General features: G+C 45.4%; 2 protein-coding genes across 3 annotated transcripts; one reads left to right on the top strand and one right to left on the bottom strand.

The window, feature by feature from the left end:
• Positions 1-684: 684 nt before the first annotated feature.
• si:ch211-122f10.4 (cathepsin A-like) lies at positions 685-9310 on the top strand. The gene is made up of 11 exons (XM_061247065.1): positions 685-1034; positions 1889-2000; positions 2727-2864; positions 3204-3359; positions 4044-4135; positions 4380-4464; positions 4885-5034; positions 5898-6055; positions 7092-7254; positions 7727-7816; positions 8184-9310. Exons 1-11 carry the CDS (start codon positions 874-876, stop codon positions 8265-8267), a joined length of 1389 nt encoding a protein of 462 aa, XP_061103049.1. The 5' UTR covers positions 685-873; the 3' UTR covers positions 8268-9310.
• A 2430-nt stretch (positions 9311-11740) lies between these two features.
• Positions 11741-24644, bottom strand: slc38a7 (solute carrier family 38 member 7). 2 transcript variants are annotated; one of them, XM_061245870.1, is made up of 10 exons: positions 24378-24644; positions 22786-22984; positions 20372-20516; positions 19860-19958; positions 18508-18565; positions 16375-16489; positions 15712-15859; positions 14239-14438; positions 13261-13315; positions 11741-12864 (listed from the first exon to the last, which is right to left on the bottom strand). In XM_061245870.1, the coding sequence occupies exons 1-10, from the start codon at positions 24642-24644 to the stop codon at positions 12750-12752; spliced, it is 1401 nt and encodes a 466-aa protein (XP_061101854.1). In that variant the 3' UTR covers positions 11741-12749. The 2 variants fall into 2 exon arrangements, with proteins under 2 accessions (XP_061101854.1, XP_061101855.1); XM_061245871.1 differs by lacking the exon at positions 24378-24644 and adding an exon at positions 23357-23437.
• Positions 24645-26329: the final 1685 nt, after the last annotated feature.

Raw genomic sequence — 26329 nt, 5'->3', positions numbered from 1 at the left:
TAGCATTCCTTCTGGCATTCCCTTTTATTGAATAGCATGGCAACTGTTGACAACTGTTGCCTATTGTCTTATCTTTGATCAAACTAACATTTTAAATAATTAAAATACATTTTTTAATTTACTGAAGAAATGCTGAATGTAAATTCCAAAGAGAGATTTTAATTTATGAAAGTCAAAGTTATAAATGAAAGACAAATATTAACATAACTGGATAAGCGTTTGTTGTTCTTACACACACACACACACACACACACACACACACACACACACACACACACATACACACACACACACACACACACAACTCGTTTTTACTGTATCCTCACTAGTTCTGGCTGCTTTACAACAATGTTACTGTTGCTATTTTGTTTGGCATTTTTATTGGACTGTGTTGTTTTGTTCCATGCGATATTGTAGCGTACTTTGAAGCTCCACTTGCCTCAGACAAGGTGAAAATAAGTTCTGCCTTTGGAAGTGGTTTGAGCGAAAATAATATTCTTCTTTAAGATATGTTTCATATGTGAGGGCCAGAAAAAGGGGTGTTTGCATGCACATAAAACGCCTGCATGTTATAGAGAGTTAGCATGTCTATGGTGCATGCGGTCATAAAGGGGCGTGGCTAGGATGTTCACCTAATAAGGTCCATTATCACGTGACAATTTGACGCACATGTGATATAGTCATATGACTGACTACGTTTGGTAGGTGGAATCAAAGCTGTTTAGTTAGTGCTGCTGTTTGGAAATGGTGATGCTATAGCGGACAAGTTAATATCATTTTTTTTGGAGATATTTGTGTGCCATATTTGACGTTTATTTTTTATTTTTTTCATTTCCAGAGGACCAATCCTTTTATGTTTATATTTTAGGCAGAATGCTTTTGTGTACTTTAGCATTTTTACTTCTGTGTAATGTCACCTGGGCTGTATACGATCCGGATGAGGTGACCGCCTTACCTGGTATGTCATTTAAGCCGAACTACAGACAGTGGTCCGGCTACCTCAAAGCAAGTTCTGGGAAGTATCTCCATTACTGGTAAGCTGGCATGTATTTCTGAAGCTGCAGAGTTGTGTAGCTAGCAAGCTACTTCCTCTTGACAATTGTTTTTTTTTTTGTGAACTTGAAAAACCGGTTCCGCATTTTTGTTTCAGCAATCACAATGCTTGATATTACTAATCAATAACCCAAAAGTTGGTTAAACACGATATTTAGTAGAGAAATATGCTACATTTCCTGACTAGAAGGAAGGCGGCGTGTGGCGTAGTCAACCATTGTATTCAGACTGGGATGCTGGGTTAAAGTGCTTCAGAAGCAAAAACGAATGCCTATTAGTTGTAAGAATTTTTACTTTTAACGAGTATGGTTTGCTACACTCTCATATCGTATCGGGCAATGCATCCATGTCTCTTATCACGCAGTGCCAGTGGCACGAACGATTTCTCTACGCCGGTGATCAGAGACTTGTGGTGTGTGTCACGACATGAACAGATGGGATGAACATTACACTTGTTCGACTTATTATATATTAAAATTATATAATTTAAAAGTAGTAGTAGTAGGGCATCTATTAGCCACAGATCCAATCACAGACGCATTTCAATGCACGGTATAAAATGAATGCTTTGGTTTGCGCCTGAAAATTAAAATTATTTGAAAGTATTTTATATTAAACTTTAACTTTAAATTGCACCTGGAAATGTACACCATGAACATAATAAAAATACTCCCATTTGAATTGCGTATACATTAAACTTGATTGCACGGAAGTAAACGGGAACTTTGAACTGTCAACTCAAACAAATAGGTTTTACGTAAAATTAACTCGTGACATCATTACTCCTCCGAATAAACTGTGTGGGTTTTCTCTCCCTGACCCGGGGTGCTGACAGGTTCGTGACGTCACAGAGGGACCCAGGGAAAGACCCCGTGGTTCTGTGGCTGAACGGCGGCCCAGGATGCAGTTCGTTGGATGGGTTCCTTTCGGAGAATGGACCGTTTCATGTGAGTGCCTGTATATTCTAGGTCGCCACTGCGTCAGATGTTTTAGGCCTGGCAATATGTCATGTTACAGCATTGCAGCATACACTCTTTCAAGCACATAGTTTAACATGCATATTGAGTCACTCAAGCAGAAGAGTCATTATCACAAAATAATGACTTCGTTGAAAACACAATAAAAACTTGCAGTGAACACTCTATGGAAATTACATCTTCAGAATTCCAAATAATCAAATTTAACATCTTAAGATAAGGTGGCACGGATGGTGCAGTGGTTTGCACTGCCGCCTCACAGCAAGGAGGTCCTGGGATCGAATCCCTGTCGGCCGGGGCCTCTCTGTGCGGAGTTTGCATGTTCTCCCCGTGTTTGCGTGGGTTTTCTCCGAGTACTCCGGTTTCCTCCCACAGTCCAAAGACATGCAGGTTAGGCTGATTGGAGAGTCTAAATTGCCCGTAGGTGTGAGTGTGTGAGTGAATGGTGTGTGTGCCCTGTTATGGACTGGCGACCTGTCCAAAGTGTATTCCTGCCTTTCGCCCAATGTATGCTGGGATAGGCTCCAGCCCCCCTGCGACCCTGTTCAGGATAAGCGGGTTAGGATAATGAATGAATGAACGAACATCTTAAGATTTTGAAATGAAGTGAAATTTTGGGGCCATTTCATGATATTCACATTTCTGCTTGAAAGGGAAAGTTTTTGCTTTTTCATAACTGTTTTTTGCATCTTACAGGTTGATGATAATGGCTATACCCTGTATGAGAATGAGTTCAGCTGGAACAAAGTGGCTAATGTGTTATACCTGGAGTCACCAGTTGGTGTGGGATATTCTTATTCGGATGATAAGAAATATAAAACAGATGATGATGAGGTGAGTGTGGAATTAATATGATGCATATTGAGCTTCATGCTGTTGCATGCATTACAAAAGCTTAATGGGTTAATTGCATAGGCTAGTGGGTAGAATTGTTTTGTGGTATTGACACTACAAAATGTTTGAAAACATATTACCCATCTCTTCTTGCCAGCCATCTTGGAGTGGGTCTTTCAAAGGCATGAATGTCTTGTCTAGGGGAACTGAAACTTGCATATAAACCCACAGCTTGCAGCAGAACTTGTGATATGTGTTCAAGGCATGAAGTTGAATCTAACAGGCTTGTTCTTTACTTGTTTTCACGCACGGTCCTCATGAAATGTCCCCATCCCTCAGGTGGCCGACAACAACTATCTCGCCCTGCAAAGCTTCTTTCTGAAGTTTCCCAACTTCACCCAAAACGAGTTTTACGTGTTTGGGGAGAGCTATGGCGGGATTTACGTTCCGACGCTCAGCCTCAGATTGGCGGCAGACAAGGCTGTTAACTTCAAGGTAACCACCTGCAGTGGGAAAGCAGGAAAACCTGCTCCCCCCACAACGGTCAGATTGCTAGCAATAGAAATGGCCACAGTGACCTGCATACATTCAGCGAGCACTTTATTAGGTATTTATTAGACATTTCTTTAGACTTATTGGTCTTCTGCTGTAACCTATCCACTTTGAGGTTTGACACTTCTCTTTTGCATACCACTGTTGTAATGTGTGGTTACTTGCATATTTACATTTGCTTTACTGTCACCTTCTGACCTTCCTGTCAGCTTCAACCAGTCTTGCCCTTCTCCTTTGACCTCTCTCATAAACAATGTGTTTTCGCCCACATAGCTGTTTTGTTTTTTTGTACCATTCTCTAGAGACTGCAAACTCTAGAGACTGTGTATGAAAATCCCAGGAGATCAGGGATTTCTCGTATACTCAAAATACCCTGTCTGGCAAAGTCACTTTTCTCATCACATTTCTTCCCTATTTTTACATTTGGTCTGAAAAACAGCTGAATCTCTTGACCACGTCTGCATGCTTTTATATATTTAGTTGCTGCCACATGATTGGCTGATATTTGCAGTAAGAAGCTGGTGTACAGGTCTACTTAATTAAGTGGTCACTGAGTGTATACCACATGTCTGCAATGCTAAGTTCAGGTCTGACATTGAGTGCTGTGTCACTTATTCTTTGTGACAGGGCTTTGGAGTGGGGAACGGCCTCAGCAGTGATGCCCTCAACGATCAGTCCCTCATCTACTTTGGATACTACCATGGCCTCTTTGGAGAACAGTACGGCACTCTAAAACAATCTTATTCATTATTCATATTCGTTCAATATATGAAAACACAGGAAACCTGAGGATGTGTGGACTATGAACTTTGGGTATTGGTTTTCACAGACCTGTAGCTGCAGTGGTCCTGAACCAGCCTGCCTGTTTGACTTTAAGCGGTTATCTGAGATGGGGCAGGGTGGGGATTGGGGAGTGCCTGAGAAGTCGCTCTTAAGTCACGCCACTTCTGTCCTCTCTCGCAGGCTGTGGGCGGATCTCAATGCGCACTGCTGTAAAGACGGAGCCTGCAATTTCTACGACAACAGCGAGCCTGACTGCCAGCAATCGGTAACCGACGGCAGCGGTCACGCGTGGCATGAGTCGCTCGGGTCACCAAGCCTTTTATGACATCACAAGACAGAGATGTGGCTTGGATGAGGATCAGATGTCTTGTTCTGGTGGCTGGGCCTCTATTGCTCCCAAACCAGCCTTCAAAATGGGCCTACACATCCTTAAACCTAGAAAGCGATTGATTACATTACATTATATTCACTTAGCAGACGCTCTTATCCAGAGCAACGTACAATAAAGTGCAAATTGGATCAGTGCGCTGAATACCCTTGAGGGAAGTACAGTTCCAAGTACTAGTGTTTTTAATGTTTAAAAAAAAAAAAAAATTTTATGTGCAAGATGTAATGTTTTTGTGTTTGAATGTCGAGTGCGTGAAGGTGTCTCACGCATCGGTCTCTCCACCGCACGCTGTGGCAGGTGTCCGAGGCGTTCAGCATCATCTTCGAGTCGGGCCTTAACGAGTACGCTCTGTACCTGGACTGCGCCGGGGGGGCCCAGTCTGCGAGGTCGTACCACAAAACCATGCTCAACCTCTTCAGAAACTACCGGAAGCACTGGAGCCCTGAGGTGAGCAGCGCTCCCTGCAGGGGAACGACTGCCCTTTATTCTCTGCGGGTGCAGCTGGTGTAGCTCAGTTCGCTAGTGAAGCGCAGTGAGGTGCGGTGAAATGAGGGCAGCATTCTGGAGACACCGCCCTCCAACTCAAGAATAATGTTTTTGCTGCTCGTGATTCTGCCTTTAGCTTCTGTCTGAGGAATCTTTGGCCGAGTGAGAGGCCTGGGTTCAAATCTCACCTCAGGCTCAGACAAGTATCTAACTCATTACACATGACCGGAACAGAACCAGGTGTGACCAAATCCTGTTGGGTGCTGAAAAAAAACAAAATGCAGACTTCAGACTGATCAGGTTTCCTGAACCAAACAAATTGTTTTTGCAGTGATTGGTTTCCATTGGTAAATTAAATGGAAAATAGAGTTTCTGGTCCTGATGCAAGGAAGGCTGCAGCCTGATTGGATGCTGCTGTATGCTTAGTTGCTAGACAAGCCAAAATACCATCTTATTTTATTTCATTGTATTTCATTACAGCTGTGTGTGTGTGTGTGTGTGTGTGTGTGTGTGTGTGTGTGTGTGTGTGTGTGTGTGTGTGTGTGTGTGTGTGTGTGTGTGTGTGTGTGTGTGTGTGTGTGTGTGTGTGTGTGTGTGTGTGTGTATCTACCAGCATAAGTCGTGTTACTTAAGAATGTATAGGATGTACATACATTCTTAAGTAACACGACGGTGGTCTACCTTTCTTGACAGCAGGGGCTAGGTATTTCAAATAACCGAGGGCTTAGGAAGATGCCTGTATCCATGGTGACCTGTCATCCATGAGAGAAGGAGTCCTGCTGCTGCTGCTGGTAACCGTGTTGTTGCATTTCCTGCTGTGGCAGCTGGTCTGGAGGGGAGGGGGGGGCGATGCGCTGGAGAAGAGACTGACGGGGGTGCCCCCCTGCATCAACAGCACCGCGCAGATGAACTGGCTGAACAGGGGCGACGTGCGCAAGGCCCTGCACATCCCGGACACCCTGCCCCCCTGGGACATCTGCAGGTGGGTCCGGAGGCGAGCAGGCCCCCTGTCCCTCTTCCTCCCTCCCTCCTGGGGGAGAGGTATCGGGATCCTCAGGGTAGCATTATTATTATGATGATGATAAATAAATAATAGTAAGGCTTTAGTGAGTGAGACTCTAAAGGACTAAGCAAGCTGCGCTTCTGTAATGCTGAATCGCTGTCTTTCGTTTCCAAACAAGCTTCCCTCTAAAATGTTATGGTTTCACATTTTTTAAAGCTAATGCTGGCTACACAACTCATGTTAATTGAGAACATGTAAATGAACAGGCACATGCATGTATCCAAGGTACACATGTATATACCTGTACATTTTATTGTTTCACATTTTTTAAAGATATAACTCATTTTAATATACAAACCTATAGGTATATTCATGTATCCAAATCATTAGAATATATACACACACACAGTATTTAGCAGGTTGACGGTTAGGTGTCACGAGTTGTTGCAATTTTCTGCTCATTGTCTGTGTAATCTCAGGATCTGAATAGGCTTTCAAGCCTGCCTCATGCTGATCATTCTGGCTTCTCTCAACCAGCAGGCAGTCAAGCTGTTCTCTAGTGCCTGAGTCTGATTGAGCTCTAATTAAATCCCAGTCCTTTCACTGCTGTCAGTCCTGCAGTGTGGTGGCCACTCTGCGTATATATATATATATATATATATAACAGCTCACTGAAAATCGCATGGCTAGGTCGGTATCCATTCTGAAGTATGTAGGCCACGGATCCGCAAATCCAAACACGGCCTTGGATTTCTTTCCTCCCAGGTAATTAACTGAACAATGGGTGCTACTGATGATTTCACACCTGATTCCCAGGTAAAAAGGGGATGGACAACAGCAGTTCTCATCCCTTGAGGACCTTTATTTGAGGAACAGGGATGGTCTGCACGCCTTCCTGTCCATGAGCGTTGTCCGTTTACCTGAGCGTTAAGGGCGCGCTACAGTGTGTGGTATGTTTTTGGACTGAGTGTTGCCTGCCTCGCCCCCTTGTTGACCGTACGCCATCGTTCTGCAGTGATGATGTTGGGAGACAGTACCAGAGGAATTATTCCACAATGAGGGATGTGTACCTGAAGCTGTTGGGCTTGGGCCTCAGGGCGCTGGTGTACAATGGGGATACGGACATGGCCTGCAACCACATCGGAGACCAGTGGTTCGTGGAGCAGCTCAACCAGAAGGTCAGCGGAGGGGAAACCAAGGATGGTTCTGTTTTAAGTTGCACCAAGGTGCAGTTAGTGTGGAAAAATATTTAGGAAGTGCAGTTATTTTGACATGCTATGATAGGCATTGGTGACTTGGTATTTGAACCCATTTAAGTCACAGCTTCGCAATATTTGAAAAAATTCAATAAGAATTTTTTATTTTTTTTAAATCTATACTTAAAATAATGTTTATACTATATGTATACACTATGGGCAGCCTGTAGTTACTATGGTACATGACTTGGTGGTTCAAGCCTTGGTGTAGCCCCGATGAGATCCGCACAGCTATTGGGCCTTTAACCCCACGTTGCTTAGTCTAATCAACTGTACTTCACTTCGGATAAACGCATCAGCTAAATAACTCATTATTCATTTCTATTTTTTATTCAATTAAATGTGGGGTCTTTTGTGGGGTCTGATTCAAACACACTTTTATTTTGAATGGCAGGAAACCACCAGCTACCAGCGCTGGTTATACGGCAATCAGATTGGTGGGTTCTACCAGCAGTTTGGCAACATAACCTTCCTGACGGTGAAAGTGAGTGACGGTTGCATTACATTTGCAATGCTTTTCACATTTACGTTTCGCTATCATTGAGAATAACGAGTATGTAGGTCTTGTGTTTCTTGTATTTCTGTAAGCTTGTCCTGTTCAAACATCTAAAAACTCAAAAGAATTTTTAACACAAAGTCCTGTTTCTGTAATATAAGATGGGCAGCTGCTGATGTATCTAATTCAGTCATTTAGACTTGTTTGGCTTTGACTCGTCATCGTTGACCTGCTGAATGATTGCTTCTGTCAGTCATTCCAATGCAAAATGGGTTTCAGGCTAGAAATGATTAACATTCAAGAAAGCCAAGAAAGTGATCTTTGACTTCTTTCATTTCCCATGATTCTCTCCTAGGGGGCAGGTCACATGGTTCCACAGTGGGCTCCAGGACCCGCCCTCCACATGTTCCAGTCCTTCCTGGAAAACAGCCCTTACTGAGCATGCTCAGGACTCGCTCCCCATCAATCATCTGTGACTCCCCCATGCTCTCTTATAAGAGATCAGTGCAGCAAAGAGCACCAATCTAGCAGCAGCTTTAAGGTACAACCAGTTGTCCTCGCGTTTATGTAGCCTATCGTTTCGATTTGCAGTTGCCTATTTTTGGTTTCTTTGTTTACATTGGCCTTCAGAGAAGAATCCTTTACTTTCCTATGTATTATTTCATGGTGTAACTTGAGGGATTGAACCAGTATAAATGGCTTTAAGATAATCAGGGTTTATGAAATCACCATCTTAACTGATTTGTATGTCTTGGAGGTTTGGAAACATCACATTCATTCAATTTACTAATTCCTGTGCTAGAATAACCACTGTCTAGTCTGATTTTTATCCTGACCTAGTTTCTCCCTTCTTGAAGGGGGTGGCGACAAGATGTTTAATTTATCAGGAGCCCAAACTGGGATTGTAGGCTCACTGTGTTTATCTCCAGCCAGAGGTACTGGCTGGTCTGTGTGATGAAAAGATGGTGATTTAATGACTAAGTGGTTTATTTTGAGGATTGAAACATGTTTGTCACTTTAATGTGCCTCAGGTTTGAGTAAATTGCACTTAACAGGAAATTTATACGAGACATCTGAGCAAGAACTGAACTGCACTGGTTCATTTAAGCCATACAAACACACTTTCATTGTCGTGCCATGGCTTGTTGCACAATGTTGGGAGGAAACGCACCGTTAAACACGCAAACGGTAGCAAAACGTTTTGTGATTGAGCATGTCCCAGCTCTATGACTCTCAGAATAGGTGTGGCTGTCATCCCTAACTGCCATCATGGCGAGGAAAACCTGACCCTTTGAATGTAGCGCTGTTCTCCTTTTACTCCAATGATGTACTGGTCATATCTCACCCTCCAGGAGTGTATGTAAGGTAGTAGGTGTCACAGTTGTGGGTGAATACCCTTATTAAAGGCGATCAGTGCAATTTTATTATGTGAATTATGTCTGTAAATTATGTTTTCCTAATAAAAAACATTCTTGGCACTAATGGCCAAATTGTCTTGTTTCTCTCATACACATTGAAATGTTTAAAGCATTTTGTGCACGTAATGTTACATATGCTGTACTGTTGTATGAATTGGAGGAGGGGGGAGGGGGAGGGGGAGGGGGGGTCTCAAATTTAGGATAAAATCTGAGGAGCGAACAGACCCAGAAACAGTCTGCTGGACACTGGTAATCTCTCCTGTATGGTAATCTGTACTTCCTCCAGACCTGGGACAAATACATTTCTGTGCTTCTGTCTTGCCTGGTGCAATTGAGCAGAGAGGCAGGATCTGCACTTTTTGAGAGTATTTTGTTGGTTCCAATACACCAGATGAGCTCAGTAAAGCCAAGAAAAGTATTTGAGGGCCTGATCTTCTCTTTTTGATATTTTCTGTGACATGAGTGGACCCCCAAAATGAATCTTGAGAAGTGTGCTAAATGGTGTGCATTTAAATGGCACCTTTATCCAAAGCACTGTACAATTCATGCTTCTCATTGACCCATTCACACACACACAAACACACCAACGGCAACTGGCTGCCATTCAAGGCACCAACCAACTCGTCGGGAGCAATTGGGGGTTAGGTTCAAGGACACTTAAACACACTCAGGGCGGGATGGAACTGGCAACTTCCTGAGCTAATGTCACCCCCAATATGTGCTGTTCTTGCACGGAACAGAAATGTTAATTCCCTCAGCAGGAAAAGGTCAGTCACTGCATGTGATTCCCTTTATTTTTTTAAAACACTTTAAAAAGGGGGAAAATTTATTTGGAAGACTTTGGGGAAAACAGAAGTACAAAAACAATTGACCAAGTCCATTACAATTAATTAGATCACCGAAATGTTGATTTAAATTTTAAGAAAATGATGTTTTTTTTGACACATTCTCTGCTGGCATCAGCATCATGCAGCAGTTAATGGATGCACAGTCCAAACTACAGAAACAGAAGGGAACAGCTGTCCTCCTACAGAGACACAACACTGCAAGACAAGAGTCATGGGAATCACCTGTCACTGTTCAACAGAATCCACACAGAATGATTAAAAACTCACCTGTCAGAAGTATTTAAGCGTTTAATTACACCATGGAATCTAAATCGCATACATTCTTGGGAATAACGGAGTAGGGTAATAGCGGAGGGGCTGTAGGTGGGTTTGAATGGGTGGAATCGAGCACTGAAAACAGGTAGTGATTGAAAACATGCAGCACAGACAGATGCCCTTTGGAAGCGTGCGGGAGCCGGCTCTGGGAATGGGCTAACATTCACACAGCCAGGGTCCGAAATTAACACCCGCCAGTCGCCAAACGCAGGTCAAAAATTGCCTTTGGTGGGTATAATAAATTGGGGTCATCTACCAAGCTGGCAGGTAACTTTTTCCAAAACTAGAACAAAATATTTAAAAGGTAAAAAGATTCTGACCTGAAGATTTTTACATATTTACCTGCCCTTGGTAGGTGAGGCAAAAAGTTAAGTTCAGACCATGCACACAGCTAAATTCAAGTAAACAACTCCACTGAGTAAAATAGTATATCCCTGCTTAAAAAGGGCTCCCAAGCAGCTATATTTCAGTCCCAGAATTATCCATTTTCCTTGATCCCCTTCCAGTCAGAATGGATGTTTTCTGACACCCTACGGAAGCCTGTATTAATCATAGCACATAATTCCCTTGATTACATGAATTATTCAAATCTGCACTTCACAGCTCCGTCTCCAGCCTCGACTTGGGATTGAACGGATCCAACCTATTAATTATGAATGAGAAAGCACCAGGACGGCCGATGTACTGGCATTTGTCCTTTTTCCTCAGGAAGGCGGGAAAAAAAAGAAGAAAAAAGCTGAGCTTTTTTGGGAAGGTAGTTTCACAATTCTAACCCACAGTCAGTATACTTGGTCTAAACATTCATTATACCTTACTACACATGCTGTCACGTGGGAAGAGCTCTATTACTGGTAGTGATTGTGACGTGAGCATTAGAATGTTCAGTCACATGCAGTATTTGAGATCTCACACCCTAAACCTGTTCCAGTGTTCTGTACAGAGAAGGGACCCACCCAATGGGGTTGTGCAATCCCTTGAACAAGGAAATGTGGGCTTTTTATAGTATCTTATACTTATTCAACAGTATGAAAACACAAATGTTGATTCTGCTAAAATGTTATCATCACCAGCATGACCAAACTGTCACGGCTGCAAGGCTTACCTATAACAGAATAACCTAATTGAATTAGCAAACAATAAAAAAAGATCAGAGGTCTACCCAACATCAAAATCTTTGGAGGTTTTTTCCTGGCTGACTTCTAAAGACATAATTTTAGCCAGTTTCCTAACCATCATCTATACAGGATAATTTAAAAAAAAAAACTATGTGGGATTTCTAGACATGGCGGAGGGGGGGGTGGGGGGGGGGGGGGGGTGGGGGGGGGGGGGGGTGGGGGGGGGTTCACATAATCAGTTGTTTAGTTGCATGTTTAGTCCCATAATTTTAAAATTTTCATTCCAAAATATTTAAATGAAATATCTCATCAGACATTTTACTAAAATCACCGATGGGGTCAGCTGAAGGAAAGCTAGCTGTAATTCCAGTTTGGCCAGGGCCGGTACAGCCACACCTGGAACACAGGGCCAAAGAAGATTCACCGACAGATTAAACATGCATTTTTATCACCATGCCCCCTACAGTCAGGATTCAGTACTGTAGTGTCCATGTGACTTTCTGCACCTGTGTCCTGGTAGTTTGGCAATGCTCTAACCTCAGGGTTTACTCTTGGTAATCAGGTCACAAGTTCCCAGTTCAGCAGCAAAACAAAAAACTTAAACATCCAAGCAGCAGATAGATCACAGTTAATCAGTAAAAGTGAAAAGTCTTGTGAAAATTTAATCCATCAAGTCGATTCCAAAATTTCAATGGCATTGGCCCCGCCCCCTGGATTTGCCTTCCTCCCTCACCACCAATCAGAGTTCGTCTCAGTTCCAGCTGCGCCAATCAGGACGTGGGGTCCCAGGTGGTTCCTCTTCATGGCGGTTCCCGGAGTTCAGCCCCGGTGCATTTGAACAGGGAGCGATGAGGCGGCTTCATGCCCACTTTACGGTCCGACACACATGATGTCACTGCATGGCGTGGGCTGAGGAGGCGAGGGTGACCGAGGCGTCGGGTAGGAGTGATGCCGCATGCAGGAGGAGTCCGAGGAGAGAGAGGGAGGTCAGGGAGAGGCTGGAGAGGAGAACGAGGGACGATATCGGCAACAGAGGGAACATCAGAGGTCTGGACGTGAGGAACTGCACCTGAGGAATGGCCCGGTCCCTCTCTCCTGAGGTCGATGCAGCTTCTTTTTCTCCTCTCTATCCCATCCATCCATCTATCATCCCCCTCTCTCTCCCACTCCCCTCCCTCTCCCTCTCTCACCTCCTCATTTGCCTCCCACGCCCCCAGCTGGCTGTCTATTGGCTGTCGTGGAAGAGGAAGTCGCGAAAAATGGCGTTGGTTGTGGTCTGCCCAAAGATGAATGCTCCAACGGTCACCATGAAGATTCCGTAGGACACCAGTGCCCACCAACTGCCAACAGAGCAAAACACGCATCACCCACAAATCCAGTTACCCCACCTCTCACCTCTCACCTCTGACCCCTACTACACAGCAGAAGTGATTTCCCAAAAGAGCAAATGGACTAAGCTAAGAGTTTCGAAGTCGAGGCCAGTGCTGCTCAAGCCTCTTCCGGGAGATCTACTGTAGGTTGACATTTCAACCATAATTTGGCTCACCTGATTCTACTAATTAACAACTCAATGAGATTTCTAGCCGTTGAATGAGGTGAGCTTTGTTAGGGTTGGAGTGAAACCTACAGGATGGCAGATCTCCAGGAGCAGGGTTGGGCAGCCCTGCTCCACGCCCAAGTTGAGCGTAGAGAACAGCGCCCTCTGCTGGTGGGAGAGGGAATACCGCTGCACTTACCTGCCAGGACGGACCTCCTGCATCTCAGACAGCTTGGCTTGGATCAGACACAGGCCTGGAGGGGGAGTGAAAGAGCATTAGTCCAGGATGAAGGCCATCTCATCGTCATCATCAATGAGAATAGCATCAGGAGAAAACAGCAACACAAAACCAGAAGCAGCCCTAATCTCATGAGAAAAAGAAGGGGGTATAAAGGAGAAGAAAGTAAAGAAAATAAAGAGAGACAGTTGCCAAGATGCAGCATCACGTCAAGACCAGAGAGCTGAACTTTGAGACAGTGACTGCCCTAAGTGTTTGGATGGCTCTTCATGAAGAAGCTTGCCAGTTACAAAAAGCAGCACTGCCTTTATGTGGACCTCAGGGGCACCGAATATGACTGGTCATTACAAAAAAGGGAAAATATAATTAAAATAATGTGGAATAAAATGAAGCCACGTAAGTTCATTGAAATTACTGCAGTGGCACTGGGTGCAAACAATTAATTAATTAAAATTGAATCGGCACAAAACAAGCTAGCCATGAATTAATAACAGTCAAAATCATATAAATATATTATATATATATATATATATATATTATATATATATATATATATATATATATATATTATTTTTCTAGTTTTTCCTGTTTTTCTCCCAATTTGGTTGCCAATTTTACCCTGTTCTATCACCCATGTTGAGGAAACTGCTACAACCTCTGGCAGTCGGAAAGAGATCAAGCCGCATCATCCGTGATTGCGGGGCACTTCTTGCATGTGGGGATCCCCCCCGTCGAGTCCCTCCCCCCACCCTCAGAGCAGCGGCCCAATCAGGCCGCTCCCTCCTGCACCGACAGTACTCAGGTCTGGCAGGACCGGGGCACGAACCCCGGTCCTCGGTGTGCAACTGCATCGAACAAAAGTCTGATGCCTTAGCCGTGCGCCACCGTGCCGTTCAGTCGAACTTCATTTCCCGAGTTGGCGGGGTCGGCCGGGGCTACCTGGGAAGACGAAGATGAAGCAGGCGGCGAGCCCGCCGATGAGGGAGATGACGCGGCCGATGTCGGGGATGAAGAGCGCCAGGAGGAGCGTGAGGCTGAACCACGTGACCGTCTGCAGCAGCCGGCGACGCCGCTCCCGCGCCACGTCCACCTCCACCTGCTCGCCCCTGAAGCGCAGCCACAGGCCCTCCAGCACCGCCCTGCAGGACGGGAGGGGAACAGCGCCGTCCACAGACAGCGCACAACAACCGCGCTTCATGTAGGGTCAGATTTCATATTATCATTTCCTCGATTATTTCAGTACAAATGTAGAAGAAGAAGAAGAAGAAGAGTGGTTTTACGAAGTGGTTAAGGTACATGACTGGGACCCAGAAGGTTTGTGGTAGGGCCCTTGAGCAAGGCCATCCATCCATCCATTATCTGAACCTGCTTATCCTGAACAGGGTCGCAGGGGGGCTGGAGCCTATGCCAGCATACATTGGGCGAAAGACAGGAATACACCCTGGGCAGGTCGCCAGTCCATCGCAGGGCACACACACCATTCACTCACACACTCATACCTACGGGCAATTTAGACTCTCCAATCAGTCTAACCTGCATGTCTTTGGACTGTGGGAGGAAACCGGAGTACCCGGAGGAAACCCACGCAGACACGGGGAGAACATGCAAACTCTGCACAGAGAGGCCCCAGTCGACGGGGATTCGAACCTCCTTGCTGTGAGGCGGCAGTGCTACCCACTGCACCATCCGTGCCGCCCTTGAGCAAGGCCCTTAACCCCAAATTGCTTTCTCAATTGTAAGTCACTTTAGATAAAAGTGTCAGCTAAATAAGCTAAATGTATTCCTCAGCCAGGAGGTACAGTGAATTAGTGAAATCAGCTGAGTTCATTGGTGAAGGAATATGTGGCAGGACCTTCTGACCCCTAGACTTTCCACCTCACAAAATGGCGTATTAAACATGATACCTGACAGGCACAATGTGTGCATCCAAGCAACCCAACTACTATTTTAAAATAAACTGCCCACTGCATAAAAATGTGCCATGTCAATTGGTCCTCTAGTTTTATTGGCTGTACCCTGCATGGTAGTGAACTACCCTACCCAACATGCAGTACAAAATGTTTCCCAGTGAGTTCTCAGTATGTTGCTTCTATTAAAAGAAAAAAAGCCTTTACTGATACACTAAGAACTTTACAATTACACTGCAACTTTAAAAGTACCATAGGTAAGATTTTTGTACAATAATTCAAGCTCATTGGTTGAAAATTGCTTCTAATTGCCACAGCCAATGGCGTGGGGGGGTTTCAACGTCAGCATGTTCACAGAGAAGGGGGAGGGATAAACAGTGTTGTGGTTTGAGGGTGTTTGTTGCTGCTATTCCTCTCTTGAACGAGCAACTTCTTCCTCCCATTCCAAATGACCTATTGTACCTATAATAAGTCCATAAAATAGGAGGGAACGATGCGGCAGTACCTTCCACAGAAGTGCAGGATGGGATATGATGTCACCACACAGACAACGATGAAAGCCCGGGCCACGGCGATGGCGATGTCGTTGAAGGGGTATGACATCAGCACGTCCTGATTCACGGTGGAGCCGAACGTCAGGAACCCGCACACGCCTGGAGGAGGCAGGTCATCCCCCGTCAATCACTCACACCACCTCTAACCTTGCCTGTCAATCACTCACACCACCTCTAACCTCGAAAACAGTCCTCCTTTCAAACTTTGAAAGACCAGAATCACAGCACAACAGCACACCATGACGCACTCCGAAAATGTGATACAAGGATAAACACATGCAGACTTTTACAGTATAATTGATAAGATAGCCTTGACGTCTGCCCTGTATTTCTTATTTGAACAGGCTTTTCAAAGGTGTAGCAGCCTGTAGTATAGTGGTTAAGCCACAATAAGATCCGCACAGCTGTTGGACCCATGAGCAAGGTCCTTAACACATTGCACATTGCTCCAGGGGGGATTGTCCCCAGCCCAGTCTAATCAACAGTATGTCGCTTTGGATAAACGCATCAGCTAAATAACAAATTAATTCTTATTATTATGTATTATAAAATGAGGAAGAAGCGAAGGCCTGAAACAACATGCTGAAGGGTTGTTATAACTGTGAGAGGCAGACCTGTGCCGGTGTAGACGAAGAGGCAGATGATCATGCCCGCCGTGACCACACCCCCCCAGGGCTGGATCTCACGCTTCCTCATGCTGTTAAAGACGGGCACGCTGCTCACGTGGCACTGCAACAAACACACACACAGATACACACAGTTACACCTCTACTACACAGTGCCATATCTACTGAAACTCACACACACACATATAGAGTTACACCTCTACTACATAGTGCCATATCTACTGAAACTCACACACACACATACACAGTTACACCTCTACTACGCAGTGCCATATCTACTGAAACACACACACATATAGAGTTACACCTCTACTACATAGTGCCATATCTACTGAAACACACACACACATATAGAGTTACACCTCTACTACACAGTGCCATATCTACTGAAACACACACACATATATAGAGTTACACCTCTACTACACAGTGCCATATCTACTGAAACACACACACACACACAAATACAGTTACACCTCTACTACATAGTGCCATATCTACTGAAACTCACACACACATATAGAGTTACACCTCTACTACACAGTGCAATATCTACTGAAACACACACACACACATATAGAGTTACACCTCTACTACATAGTGCCATATCTACTGAAACACACACACACACACACATATAGAGTTACACCTCTACTACATAGTGCCATATCTACTGAAACTCACACACACATATAGAGTTACACCTCTACTACACAGTGCCATATCTACTGAAACACACACACACATATAGAGTTACACCTCTACTACACAGTGCCATATCTACTGAAACTCACACACACACATATAGAGTTACACCTCTACTACATAGTGCCATATCTACTGAAACACACACACACACATATAGAGTTACACCTCTACTACACAGTGCTATCTCAACTGAAACACACACACACACACACACACACACAGTTACACCTCTACTACATAGTGCCATATCTACTGAAACTCACACACACACATATAGTTACACCTCTACTACATAGTGCCATATCTACTGAAACTCACACACACACACACATATAGAGTTACACCTCTACTACACAGTGCCATCTCAACTGAAACACACACACACACACATACACACAGTTACACCACTACAACACAGTGCCATATCTACTGAAACTCACACACACATATAGAGTTACACCTCTACTACACAGTGCCATCTCAACTGAAACACACACACACACACACACAAATACAGTTACACCTCTACTACATAGTGCCATATCTACTGAAACACACACACACATATAGAGTTACACCTCTACTACATAGTGTCATATCTACTGAAACACACACACACATATAGTTACACCTCTACTACACAGTGCCATCTCAACTGAAACACACACACACATACACACAGTTACACCACTACAACACAGTGCCATATCTACTGAAACACACACACACACATATAGTTACACCTCTACTACACAGTGCCATATCTACTGAAACACACACACACATATATAGTTACACCTCTACTACACAGTGCCATATCTACTGAAACACACACACGCACACACATACACAGTTACACCACTACAACACAGTGCCATATCCACTGAAACACACACACACATATAGAGTTACACCTCTACTACAAAGTGCCATATCTACTGAAACTCACACACACATATAGAGTTACACCTCTACTACACAGTGCCATATCTACTGAAACTCACACACACACATATAGAGTTACACCTCTACTACACAGTGCCATCTCAACTGAAACACACACACACACGCACACACATACACACAGTTACACCACTACAACACAGTGCCATATCTACTGAAACACACACACACATATAGAGTTACACCTCTACTACACAGTGCCATATCTACTGAAACACACACACATATAGTTACACCTCTACTACACAGTGCCATATCTACTGAAACACACACACACACACACAGACACACACACACACACAGTTACACCTCTACTACACAGTGCCATCTCAACTGAAACACACACACACACACACACACACAGTTACACCTCAACCACACATACATATACAAATACACATACACACACAGACACACAGATATTGCAGAACGGTGCAGAAGAAGAATCACCTGGTAGCCAAAGCAGATGGTGGGCATGGCGTTGAACACGTCTGTCCATGACGAGGGACTGTAAACATGGGTGAGAGATGGGTGTCACTCGGAGAAACCATTTAACATTTCTGTTGTTTATTTATCACACATTCTTATCCAGGGCAACTTACACAGATTACATTTCACATACATATCCATCTATCCAGCTGGATGTTTACTGGTGCAGTTCAGGTTAACTCTTTCAGTCCCAAGCCCAATATTAAGTGGCTTGGGAAGTGACCCAAATCCCAAGGGGCTCACGGTCTAGCTTTGGTTGAGAAAATTGAAAAATGTAGCAGGGTTGAAGAGGTATAAGGTGGAGTTTGCCATATGGCACTGCTGGGATTTCACGGTAGTGACTGAAAGGGTTAAGTAGCTTTTAGTGTCCCACCTGGGGACTGAACCTACAACCTTTGAGTTACATGGCTAGTAGGGTGGCCTGTAGCGTAGTCGTTAAGGTAAAGGACTGGGACACGCATGGTCGGTGGTTCTAATCCTGATGTAGCCACAATAAGATCCGCACAGCCGTTGGGCCCTTGAGCAAGGCCCTTAACCCTGCATTGCTCCAGGGGAGGATTGTCTCCTGCTTAGTCTCTCTGGATAAGAGCGTCTGCCAAATGCCAATAATGTAATGTCATGTAGTACCTGAACCATTACACTACACTGCAGCCCCACAGCAACCCGGCTAGGACAGATGTGTGAATGTGTGGGGGGGGGTTCCAGACAGAGGGGCTGACTCAAGAGGGTGTGTGACACACCCCACAGTCCAGGATCAAATCCGGACTGTACCAGCTGAATCATCAGGCAGTTAGGCGTAGTATGTATTGTAGTCAGTGGGGTACAGCAAAGGATTAAGAAGAAACGTTTGCCTACACGCTTTTCGGAGAAAGGGTGTGTTTCTCCAAACTGACAGAGGAAGTCGCAGTGTACAATTATAGCTGCCAATCACATTAACTGACGAGAGTCGCTTAACGAGGAATTCTCCAGGGATCTGGCAACCCTGGCTTACGTCCGTCGCCTAATTAAACCCGCTCTCTTCTGGGAGGGAAATATCACAGTGAGCAGTTAGGACCTACCACTGGGCCTCTCTCCAGGAATCGTTAACCTTTTCTGATTAATCACCGTGCCAACCAAAGTGGGCCTAATGACACGTGTTCTCCTTCGCTAGAAAAAGACTAATGTGGAGGTCTCTCTGGGTAAAGGGTAGGCAGCCAGTATCCACTGTTGAAGCCATTATGAAGTTAAGATGGCCCAGCGCCCCCGAGCACTATGGGAAATGTAGTCCTTGAGGAGCCTGGGAAGTGGGGCCTAGCGAGCGCACTGAAGTCTACCTGGTGGGAATGAGACCTGGGGATATTTCCTTGTTCGGCCAGATGTACTTGAGGATGACGACAATTGTGACGTACCAGGTACCAAGGACACTTATTGCACTGCAAGGGGGAAAAAGAGCAACAAAGCATGGAGGAATAATACACAACTATTAGCACAACCATATTGACACAATTATCCCAACCATTTTGTGTAGTGCATTCTGATGTGTTCCAGGTTACACAGGTAAGTGCAATTCCCAGTGGCCAGTATTTCAGAACATGGCTGCAGTTACAGCACACAGATATCTGGCTAAGAGACAGAACAATTGGAAATTGGTTGAGAGCTTTAATGGCTACAAGTGACTTATTCACCTGCCAAAGGAACCTTCTATAGAGAGCAAAGGCATCCGACTGTTAATGAAGACCTTCTGCCATCACTTCACTAACTGTCAATCTCCTGCCACCTTTGCTCTGAGCAGGGAACTCTGGGACAGCCAGTGGACTGTTTGGAGGACTGGCTGGGAGGGACCCACCTGGCGTACTTCTGGAAGCCAATCTCCTTGGGGATGGAGAGGGGCAGGATGACCAGGGTAGAGGTCACTACGATGGTGAACCTGCGGTCTGTGTACCAGCTACCACCCACATGTATGTCAGGCTCACCAGCCATGACCGCGATCACTGAGAGGGAGAGAGGGAGGGAGGGAGAGAGGGAGAGAGGAGAAAGGGGGAGACGGAAGAGATTTGAGTCACCTTTATTTTCAGAATACACTCATAATCACATAAACTAAAAGGCATTGAAAGGTGAGGAGAACAATCATTAGCAATCTCACAATGTCATCAAAGCATGGAGATGCAGAGATGGAGAGAGGAAGAGGAAGAGGAAGCGTGAGCTGGAGAGAAAGGTGGAGATGCAAGGACAGAGAGAGAGCATAATAAGAGGAATAAGAGAGAAAGAGAGAGCTGAAGAGATATAGAGATGGAGGAATAAAGAGGTAGAGAGGCAGCGAAAGAGGGAGCACAGGAGAAAGATGTAAGGACAGTGAAGTAGAGATACAGAGGGAGAAGTAAGAGAGACTGAGATAAAGCAATGAAATTCCATGAGCAATTTATCTAATTTAATTAATTAACAGCCATTTTTTTTAGCTATGATTATAATTGGCAATGATTAATGAAGTTCTAGTTGGACCACTGCTCCACACTGCTGCTCTGACTACTGCTCCAAACTGCTGCTCTGACCACTGATCCACATTGCTGCTCTGATCACTGCTCCACACTGACCACTCCTCCAAACTGCTGCTCTGACCACTCCTCCTCACCGCTGCTCTGACCACTGCTCCACAGTCCACAGCCTCTTTGTGCACAGAAGAGACAGGAAGACACAGAGCAGATCAGCCACCCTGTGAGGCACTCGTTCTGTGAGTGAGACGGACAGGGGCAGCCCTTAGGCCCCGGAGCACTGACAGCCAGGGTAATGGCACCGCAAAAGTGTTCTGACAGCCACGGAAATTAACACCCACAACACGCTCTGGAAAGCCCAGGGAAAATAATAAAATATAACCCAGCACTGTGTCCTATTTGTACTTCAAAGCTCAGCCTTTCAGAACACATAAACTGCAATGCCTCCAGGCTACACAATCTCCTGACTTGCTGCTGCTGTTGCGAGCTGTTCTGAACAGAGGCAGAGAGAGAGATATACCATCTATTCCTTAACATGCCACCTTTATTTTGGATTTGCCAACGGCACAAGATGCAAGGTGCATTCCCATGATGCACCTCTTCACAAGACTATTCACAAGTTACTATTTTCCAAACAACGTGCTGCAATAGAGCTAGCTATGATAGGAGACACACATCTCTAACTGACAGCAGCTGGTGCCTATTGACTGGTGCAGAGGCACTTGTACTGGGTAAAGTGGATGACTCCAGGCTAATTGGGGACACCCTCTCCAAACCGGGACAGAGCACGGCACTGTCACTGCACTCCCAGTCAAAGTTGGCTAATGTCACACCCCAGACTCAAGCGATATCTAGGCCGTTGGCTCCGACAGTGATTGTAGCCAATGCCTTTACCAGTGAGCCCTACTGTTCTCGAGCCTGTGAGAAATAACTGTCTCTGACGCTGTTATGACTGCAGGCCACACACTCCCTTGATCTTATCAGGATTACAGTACAGTTGGTGCACGTTGATTCATGGGAGAATAGTAACCATTAGGAATTACTTAACCCCTTACGGGCGGATGCGACCTGCGCATTACATCTCCCTTAACAGACGGATGTGACCTGCACGTTACATCTCCCTTAACAGACGGATGTGACGCCAACGTGGTATTTGATCATATGACCGTTTTTCAAGACACAGGACTGTTGAAATGCATTGTGATTCCTAGGCCTTTCTATGGGTTTTCTATAGGACACCTTAGTCCATAATGGGTCAACAGACATGCTAATTCAATCACCACATGACGGCCAATACACTATGGCCTAATTGACAGGCCTCACAGATTCACTCCTTTCTATTCTTGTGTAAAGTATCATTCCTTATCAAGGCGTGAAAATGTATAAAAGGTAGTTACCGAAAAGGCTCTGGATTCAACTGACTCTGTGAACATTTTGAGGTAGTTTTGCTAGAAAGCTTTGCAAGATGGCATCACTCTCTTAGTCACCGATTCATACTTTTAATAAACTCTCAACTCTTTATAAAAATTGGAACCATCAGATTTTCGTACAAGCCCACCGCTCCACGTTCAAAATTCCGCACCAAAACAAAGAGTACAGACCAAATAATATTCAATAGAACGCCATTAACTACATATAAGGAGACCCAACAATGTGGTCTACACATGCAGCATTCAGGCAGAGTGAAAGAACATTCAGCAGATTCTTCACCGCACAAAGACGCCCTCAGACCAGTTAAAATGGCCACACGGCAGGGACACTTCGCACTCACACTTGTCCAGCTGATCGCCGATGATGATGAGGAAGGCGATGCATGTGCCGAAGGTGTACACGGCGATGGCGACCTCACAGATGACCCCAGTGACACGCCCGCACACCGCCCGCACCACTTCCTGGTAGGTGGTCTCGTTGCTGACCTGGGAACAGTAGGCCAGGATCACCAGACCACTGATGATGAAGACCAGCATGCACTGCAGGAGAGAGACAGGAAGTCCTCTTTGTTAAATCGTCCGTGAACACTTAGCTAGCTTAGCTAGCTGGCACATATGCTGGTCAAGCCTAATGTTACCTCCCTTCGCTGTAGTATAAGTAGTAACTAGTAACAAAGTAGTACAATTATATGGCAATCTTAAACAATGGTAGCATACCAAAGTATGCTCGTAGCCTGAGTTTTCATTGCTGAATGAAAAAGCTGTGGCATTTTATAACAATGTACATTATCTGATAACGTGAATGAAAAAAGAATGTCATTCCTGGTTTCTAAAAAATGCGTACATGCACACTAAGAGTGCCAAGAATAAATCTGTAACTGGATAATGTTCAACCGCATAGACTGAACAGACCTACGTCTACACTTCCTCCCTCTGTAGGCATGCAGACACCGCTCAATCTGATGGTGCTGGCTGTTAGAATGAGTGGAGCTGAATGTGGATTCAGGCTGTGGGTTCAGGTTGTCTTGAGCTCTAGCAGTATAAAAGAGCCAGGAGAGAGACCCCAGCTGTGTGTGATTGCCACCTTTGCTTACAAAAGCTTTTTTCCCCCTTCAAACATAAGGTGCCAATCAATGGTAGTTAATGGCTAGCTGGCCGCCAATACAGCCTGTATAAAGTAGATACCAGCAGAATAGAAATAATTATCCTCATAAGTCCTTGTTAGTTTGTTCTAAAAATGTGAAAAGGAATGTATGGGAAATGAATAGCACTTAATGGAAAAAGTATTCAATGTATGAAACGTGTCTAAATGAATGCTTGTAAGTGTCTTGCATAGCAGTTGTCTTGATTATTTTCCCCCCAACATGCAAACTACTGACAGGAAGCAATTCTTATCCATTTTTGCTCCAAGCTACTTACACCATGCTCTACTGCCCTACATAGCAACCGTATAGCAACCCCCTATTTTGGTAACTAATTCACCCCAAAGCGCCAAATATGGCACACAGAACAAATTTATTTGGTTGAAAAGCAGAAAGCAGGACGTCCCAGTTAATATAATAATGGATGATACATGGCACTCAAAGCTCGGTTATGAAAGTTAAAAAGCCTTATTCCATGGCTGGGGAGTTGCTCTCAGACCTATGCATTTTGCTCTTGCAGCCATGAAATAAAGGCTTTTTAATTTTTGTAACCGAGATTTGAGTGACGTGTATTTTCTGTTTGCCATATGAACTAGCACCTCATATTACACTCAGCACCTCTCCAATTCATTTCAATAAGCCAAGGTAGCTTCCCAGTTTTTATTCTGTCTTGTTATATAGTAATGTAGTCTGTAAGCAGATGCAGATGCAGATGCAGTCCCCCCCCCCCCCCCACCCCGTGCCTGGACTGTGGACTGTGAGTATTTCAGCAGGCTCCCCGCCCCCCTCACCATCTGCAGCACGACCCCAGAGGTCACCCCGCCGGCAGTGTTGAACGCGGCGGGGAAGTTGAGCAGGCCGGCCCCGAGGGCGGCGTTGACCACGATGAAGACGGCGCCCAGGGCCGAGGTCCCCCCGCGCCGCCCCCCGTCCGCGTCCCGAGGGGGGGGTCCCGTCTCCACGCTGGGGCTCTGGAGCAGCCACGCCCTCTCCCCCGCGTCCCCGCTCCCCGTCCAGTCCCCTGCCTCGCTGTTTATCGCCATCTCCGGCCCGGACATCTGCGTCGCAGCCCGCCCGATACAGGGCCGTGTGCCCCTCCCAGCCCGCCCGAATCAGCGTCCCCCTGCCTCCTACACACACACACGCTCGCACACACACACACACACACACACACACACCTCCGATTCAGGCCGCAGAGTGCGGTTGTGCACGGCACACCCAACACAGACCCCTCTCAACAGGCAACTCTCTCTTTGCCGCACCCAATTTCAGAGGCAGACGTTCCGGCTCACTCCCCCTGTCCCCAAGGGCCCGGTTCAGGAGAGTCCTTATTGGCTGAGCCCAACAGGAAGAGAGAGAGGTGGGGAGACGATCATGAAGGTGGGGCCCGGGGGTTGCAGGGTAATATAGACAAAAAACGAAAGGGCATGTTCACAGGGATTCCAGTGCAGCCCACGATTCCAGCGCCAGCAAGTCAGGCCAAACACCTTCCAGTGTGTCCAGGAACCTAAAAACAAGAAGAAAACCCTGTGATGTAAGGCTGCACACGACTACAGTTACTGACATGGCCCTCCCTCTATCTGTCCTGTCCCTTTAATGAGGCTTCCACTGTTTAGCTCTATATCTTGGCAGCCGTATAATAAAAGCTTTCTGCAACAATGGCAACAGTAATTGTAATCAATCTTTTCCCTGCCAAAGGCTTGCATCAACATTATTTCTTCAGCGCCGTCTCAAGCAGCATGATCTTCAACGTACTAGTTGGATATGAGAAAATTCTACCTGCATTCGATTTACTTTCTTTTATTGATGTTCTTGTTTGCTTGTTTTAAGCCACAGTTCGACGGACAGGCAGTCAGGTCATGCAGATGCTGGGAGCGGTTATAAACCTGCAGACAGCAGACGGGTCCTGAGGAATGGGCTCATTTGCAGTGCAGTAAAAACCACTTCTCAGGAGAGCCATACCAGTGTCCTTGGGAAATCACGGGATGTGTCACCATAGTACACCGCATTGTCATAAACCTTGCTGGCTTGTGACTAGAACACTTAGAAAGCTGCATGTGTCGAATACAGAAATGCTGTGGCAGTCATAAAATATACACCCCCCCCTTCCCAGCACCAACTAACCTCCACAGTTTTAAATTAAGCGTCACGTTGTTGTCTGACTAACCCCCTAGACATCTGTACGCAGCACATAGTCAGCATTCTTACGTGCATGTCATGTTGCACAATGAGTGACAGGTCGCCGGACATAACGCATGGCAGTCCTGATCTACCTCTCAATCACGTGAGATCACCAAGTCCCATATCCGTATTGTCTATCTATGCGTTAGTCTACTTCCCCTAATAGCAACGAGCAGGTTTCAGTACATCAAAGACATGTGGTGTGTAGAATGATGAAAAAGAAAAAATCGCCAAAGATATGCAAGACAAGCAAGTTCAAATGTGCCTATTAAAATGGGTATTCCGCGGATGGGAATAGTTCATTCAGATAATTAGCTATGAAAGCCCAATAACACAGACAGCCTAACTTCACCCGGAACAGCTCAAAACCCCAAAGTATCCCCGTTAATTGAAAGTCCCAAGTAGACAGCGCAGAGTGGATTGAGTACTTGAGTAGAATAATCCTGGTGACAATGTGAAGGTCCAGCAGCCTTACGAGGAAGAGGGGTTCCGATGCACCATCCCAAAACAGACAACAATGGGTCCAAGGGAAACGAGATGAGGCTAGTTTAGCTAGCTGGCA

The sequence above is a fragment of the Conger conger genome, chromosome 6 (genome assembly GCF_963514075.1).
Source record: "Conger conger chromosome 6, fConCon1.1, whole genome shotgun sequence".
NCBI lineage: Eukaryota > Metazoa > Chordata > Actinopteri > Anguilliformes > Congridae > Conger > Conger conger.
Note: the sequence above shows the minus strand (reverse complement) of the source record. Positions and strands in the feature narration are given on the sequence as shown.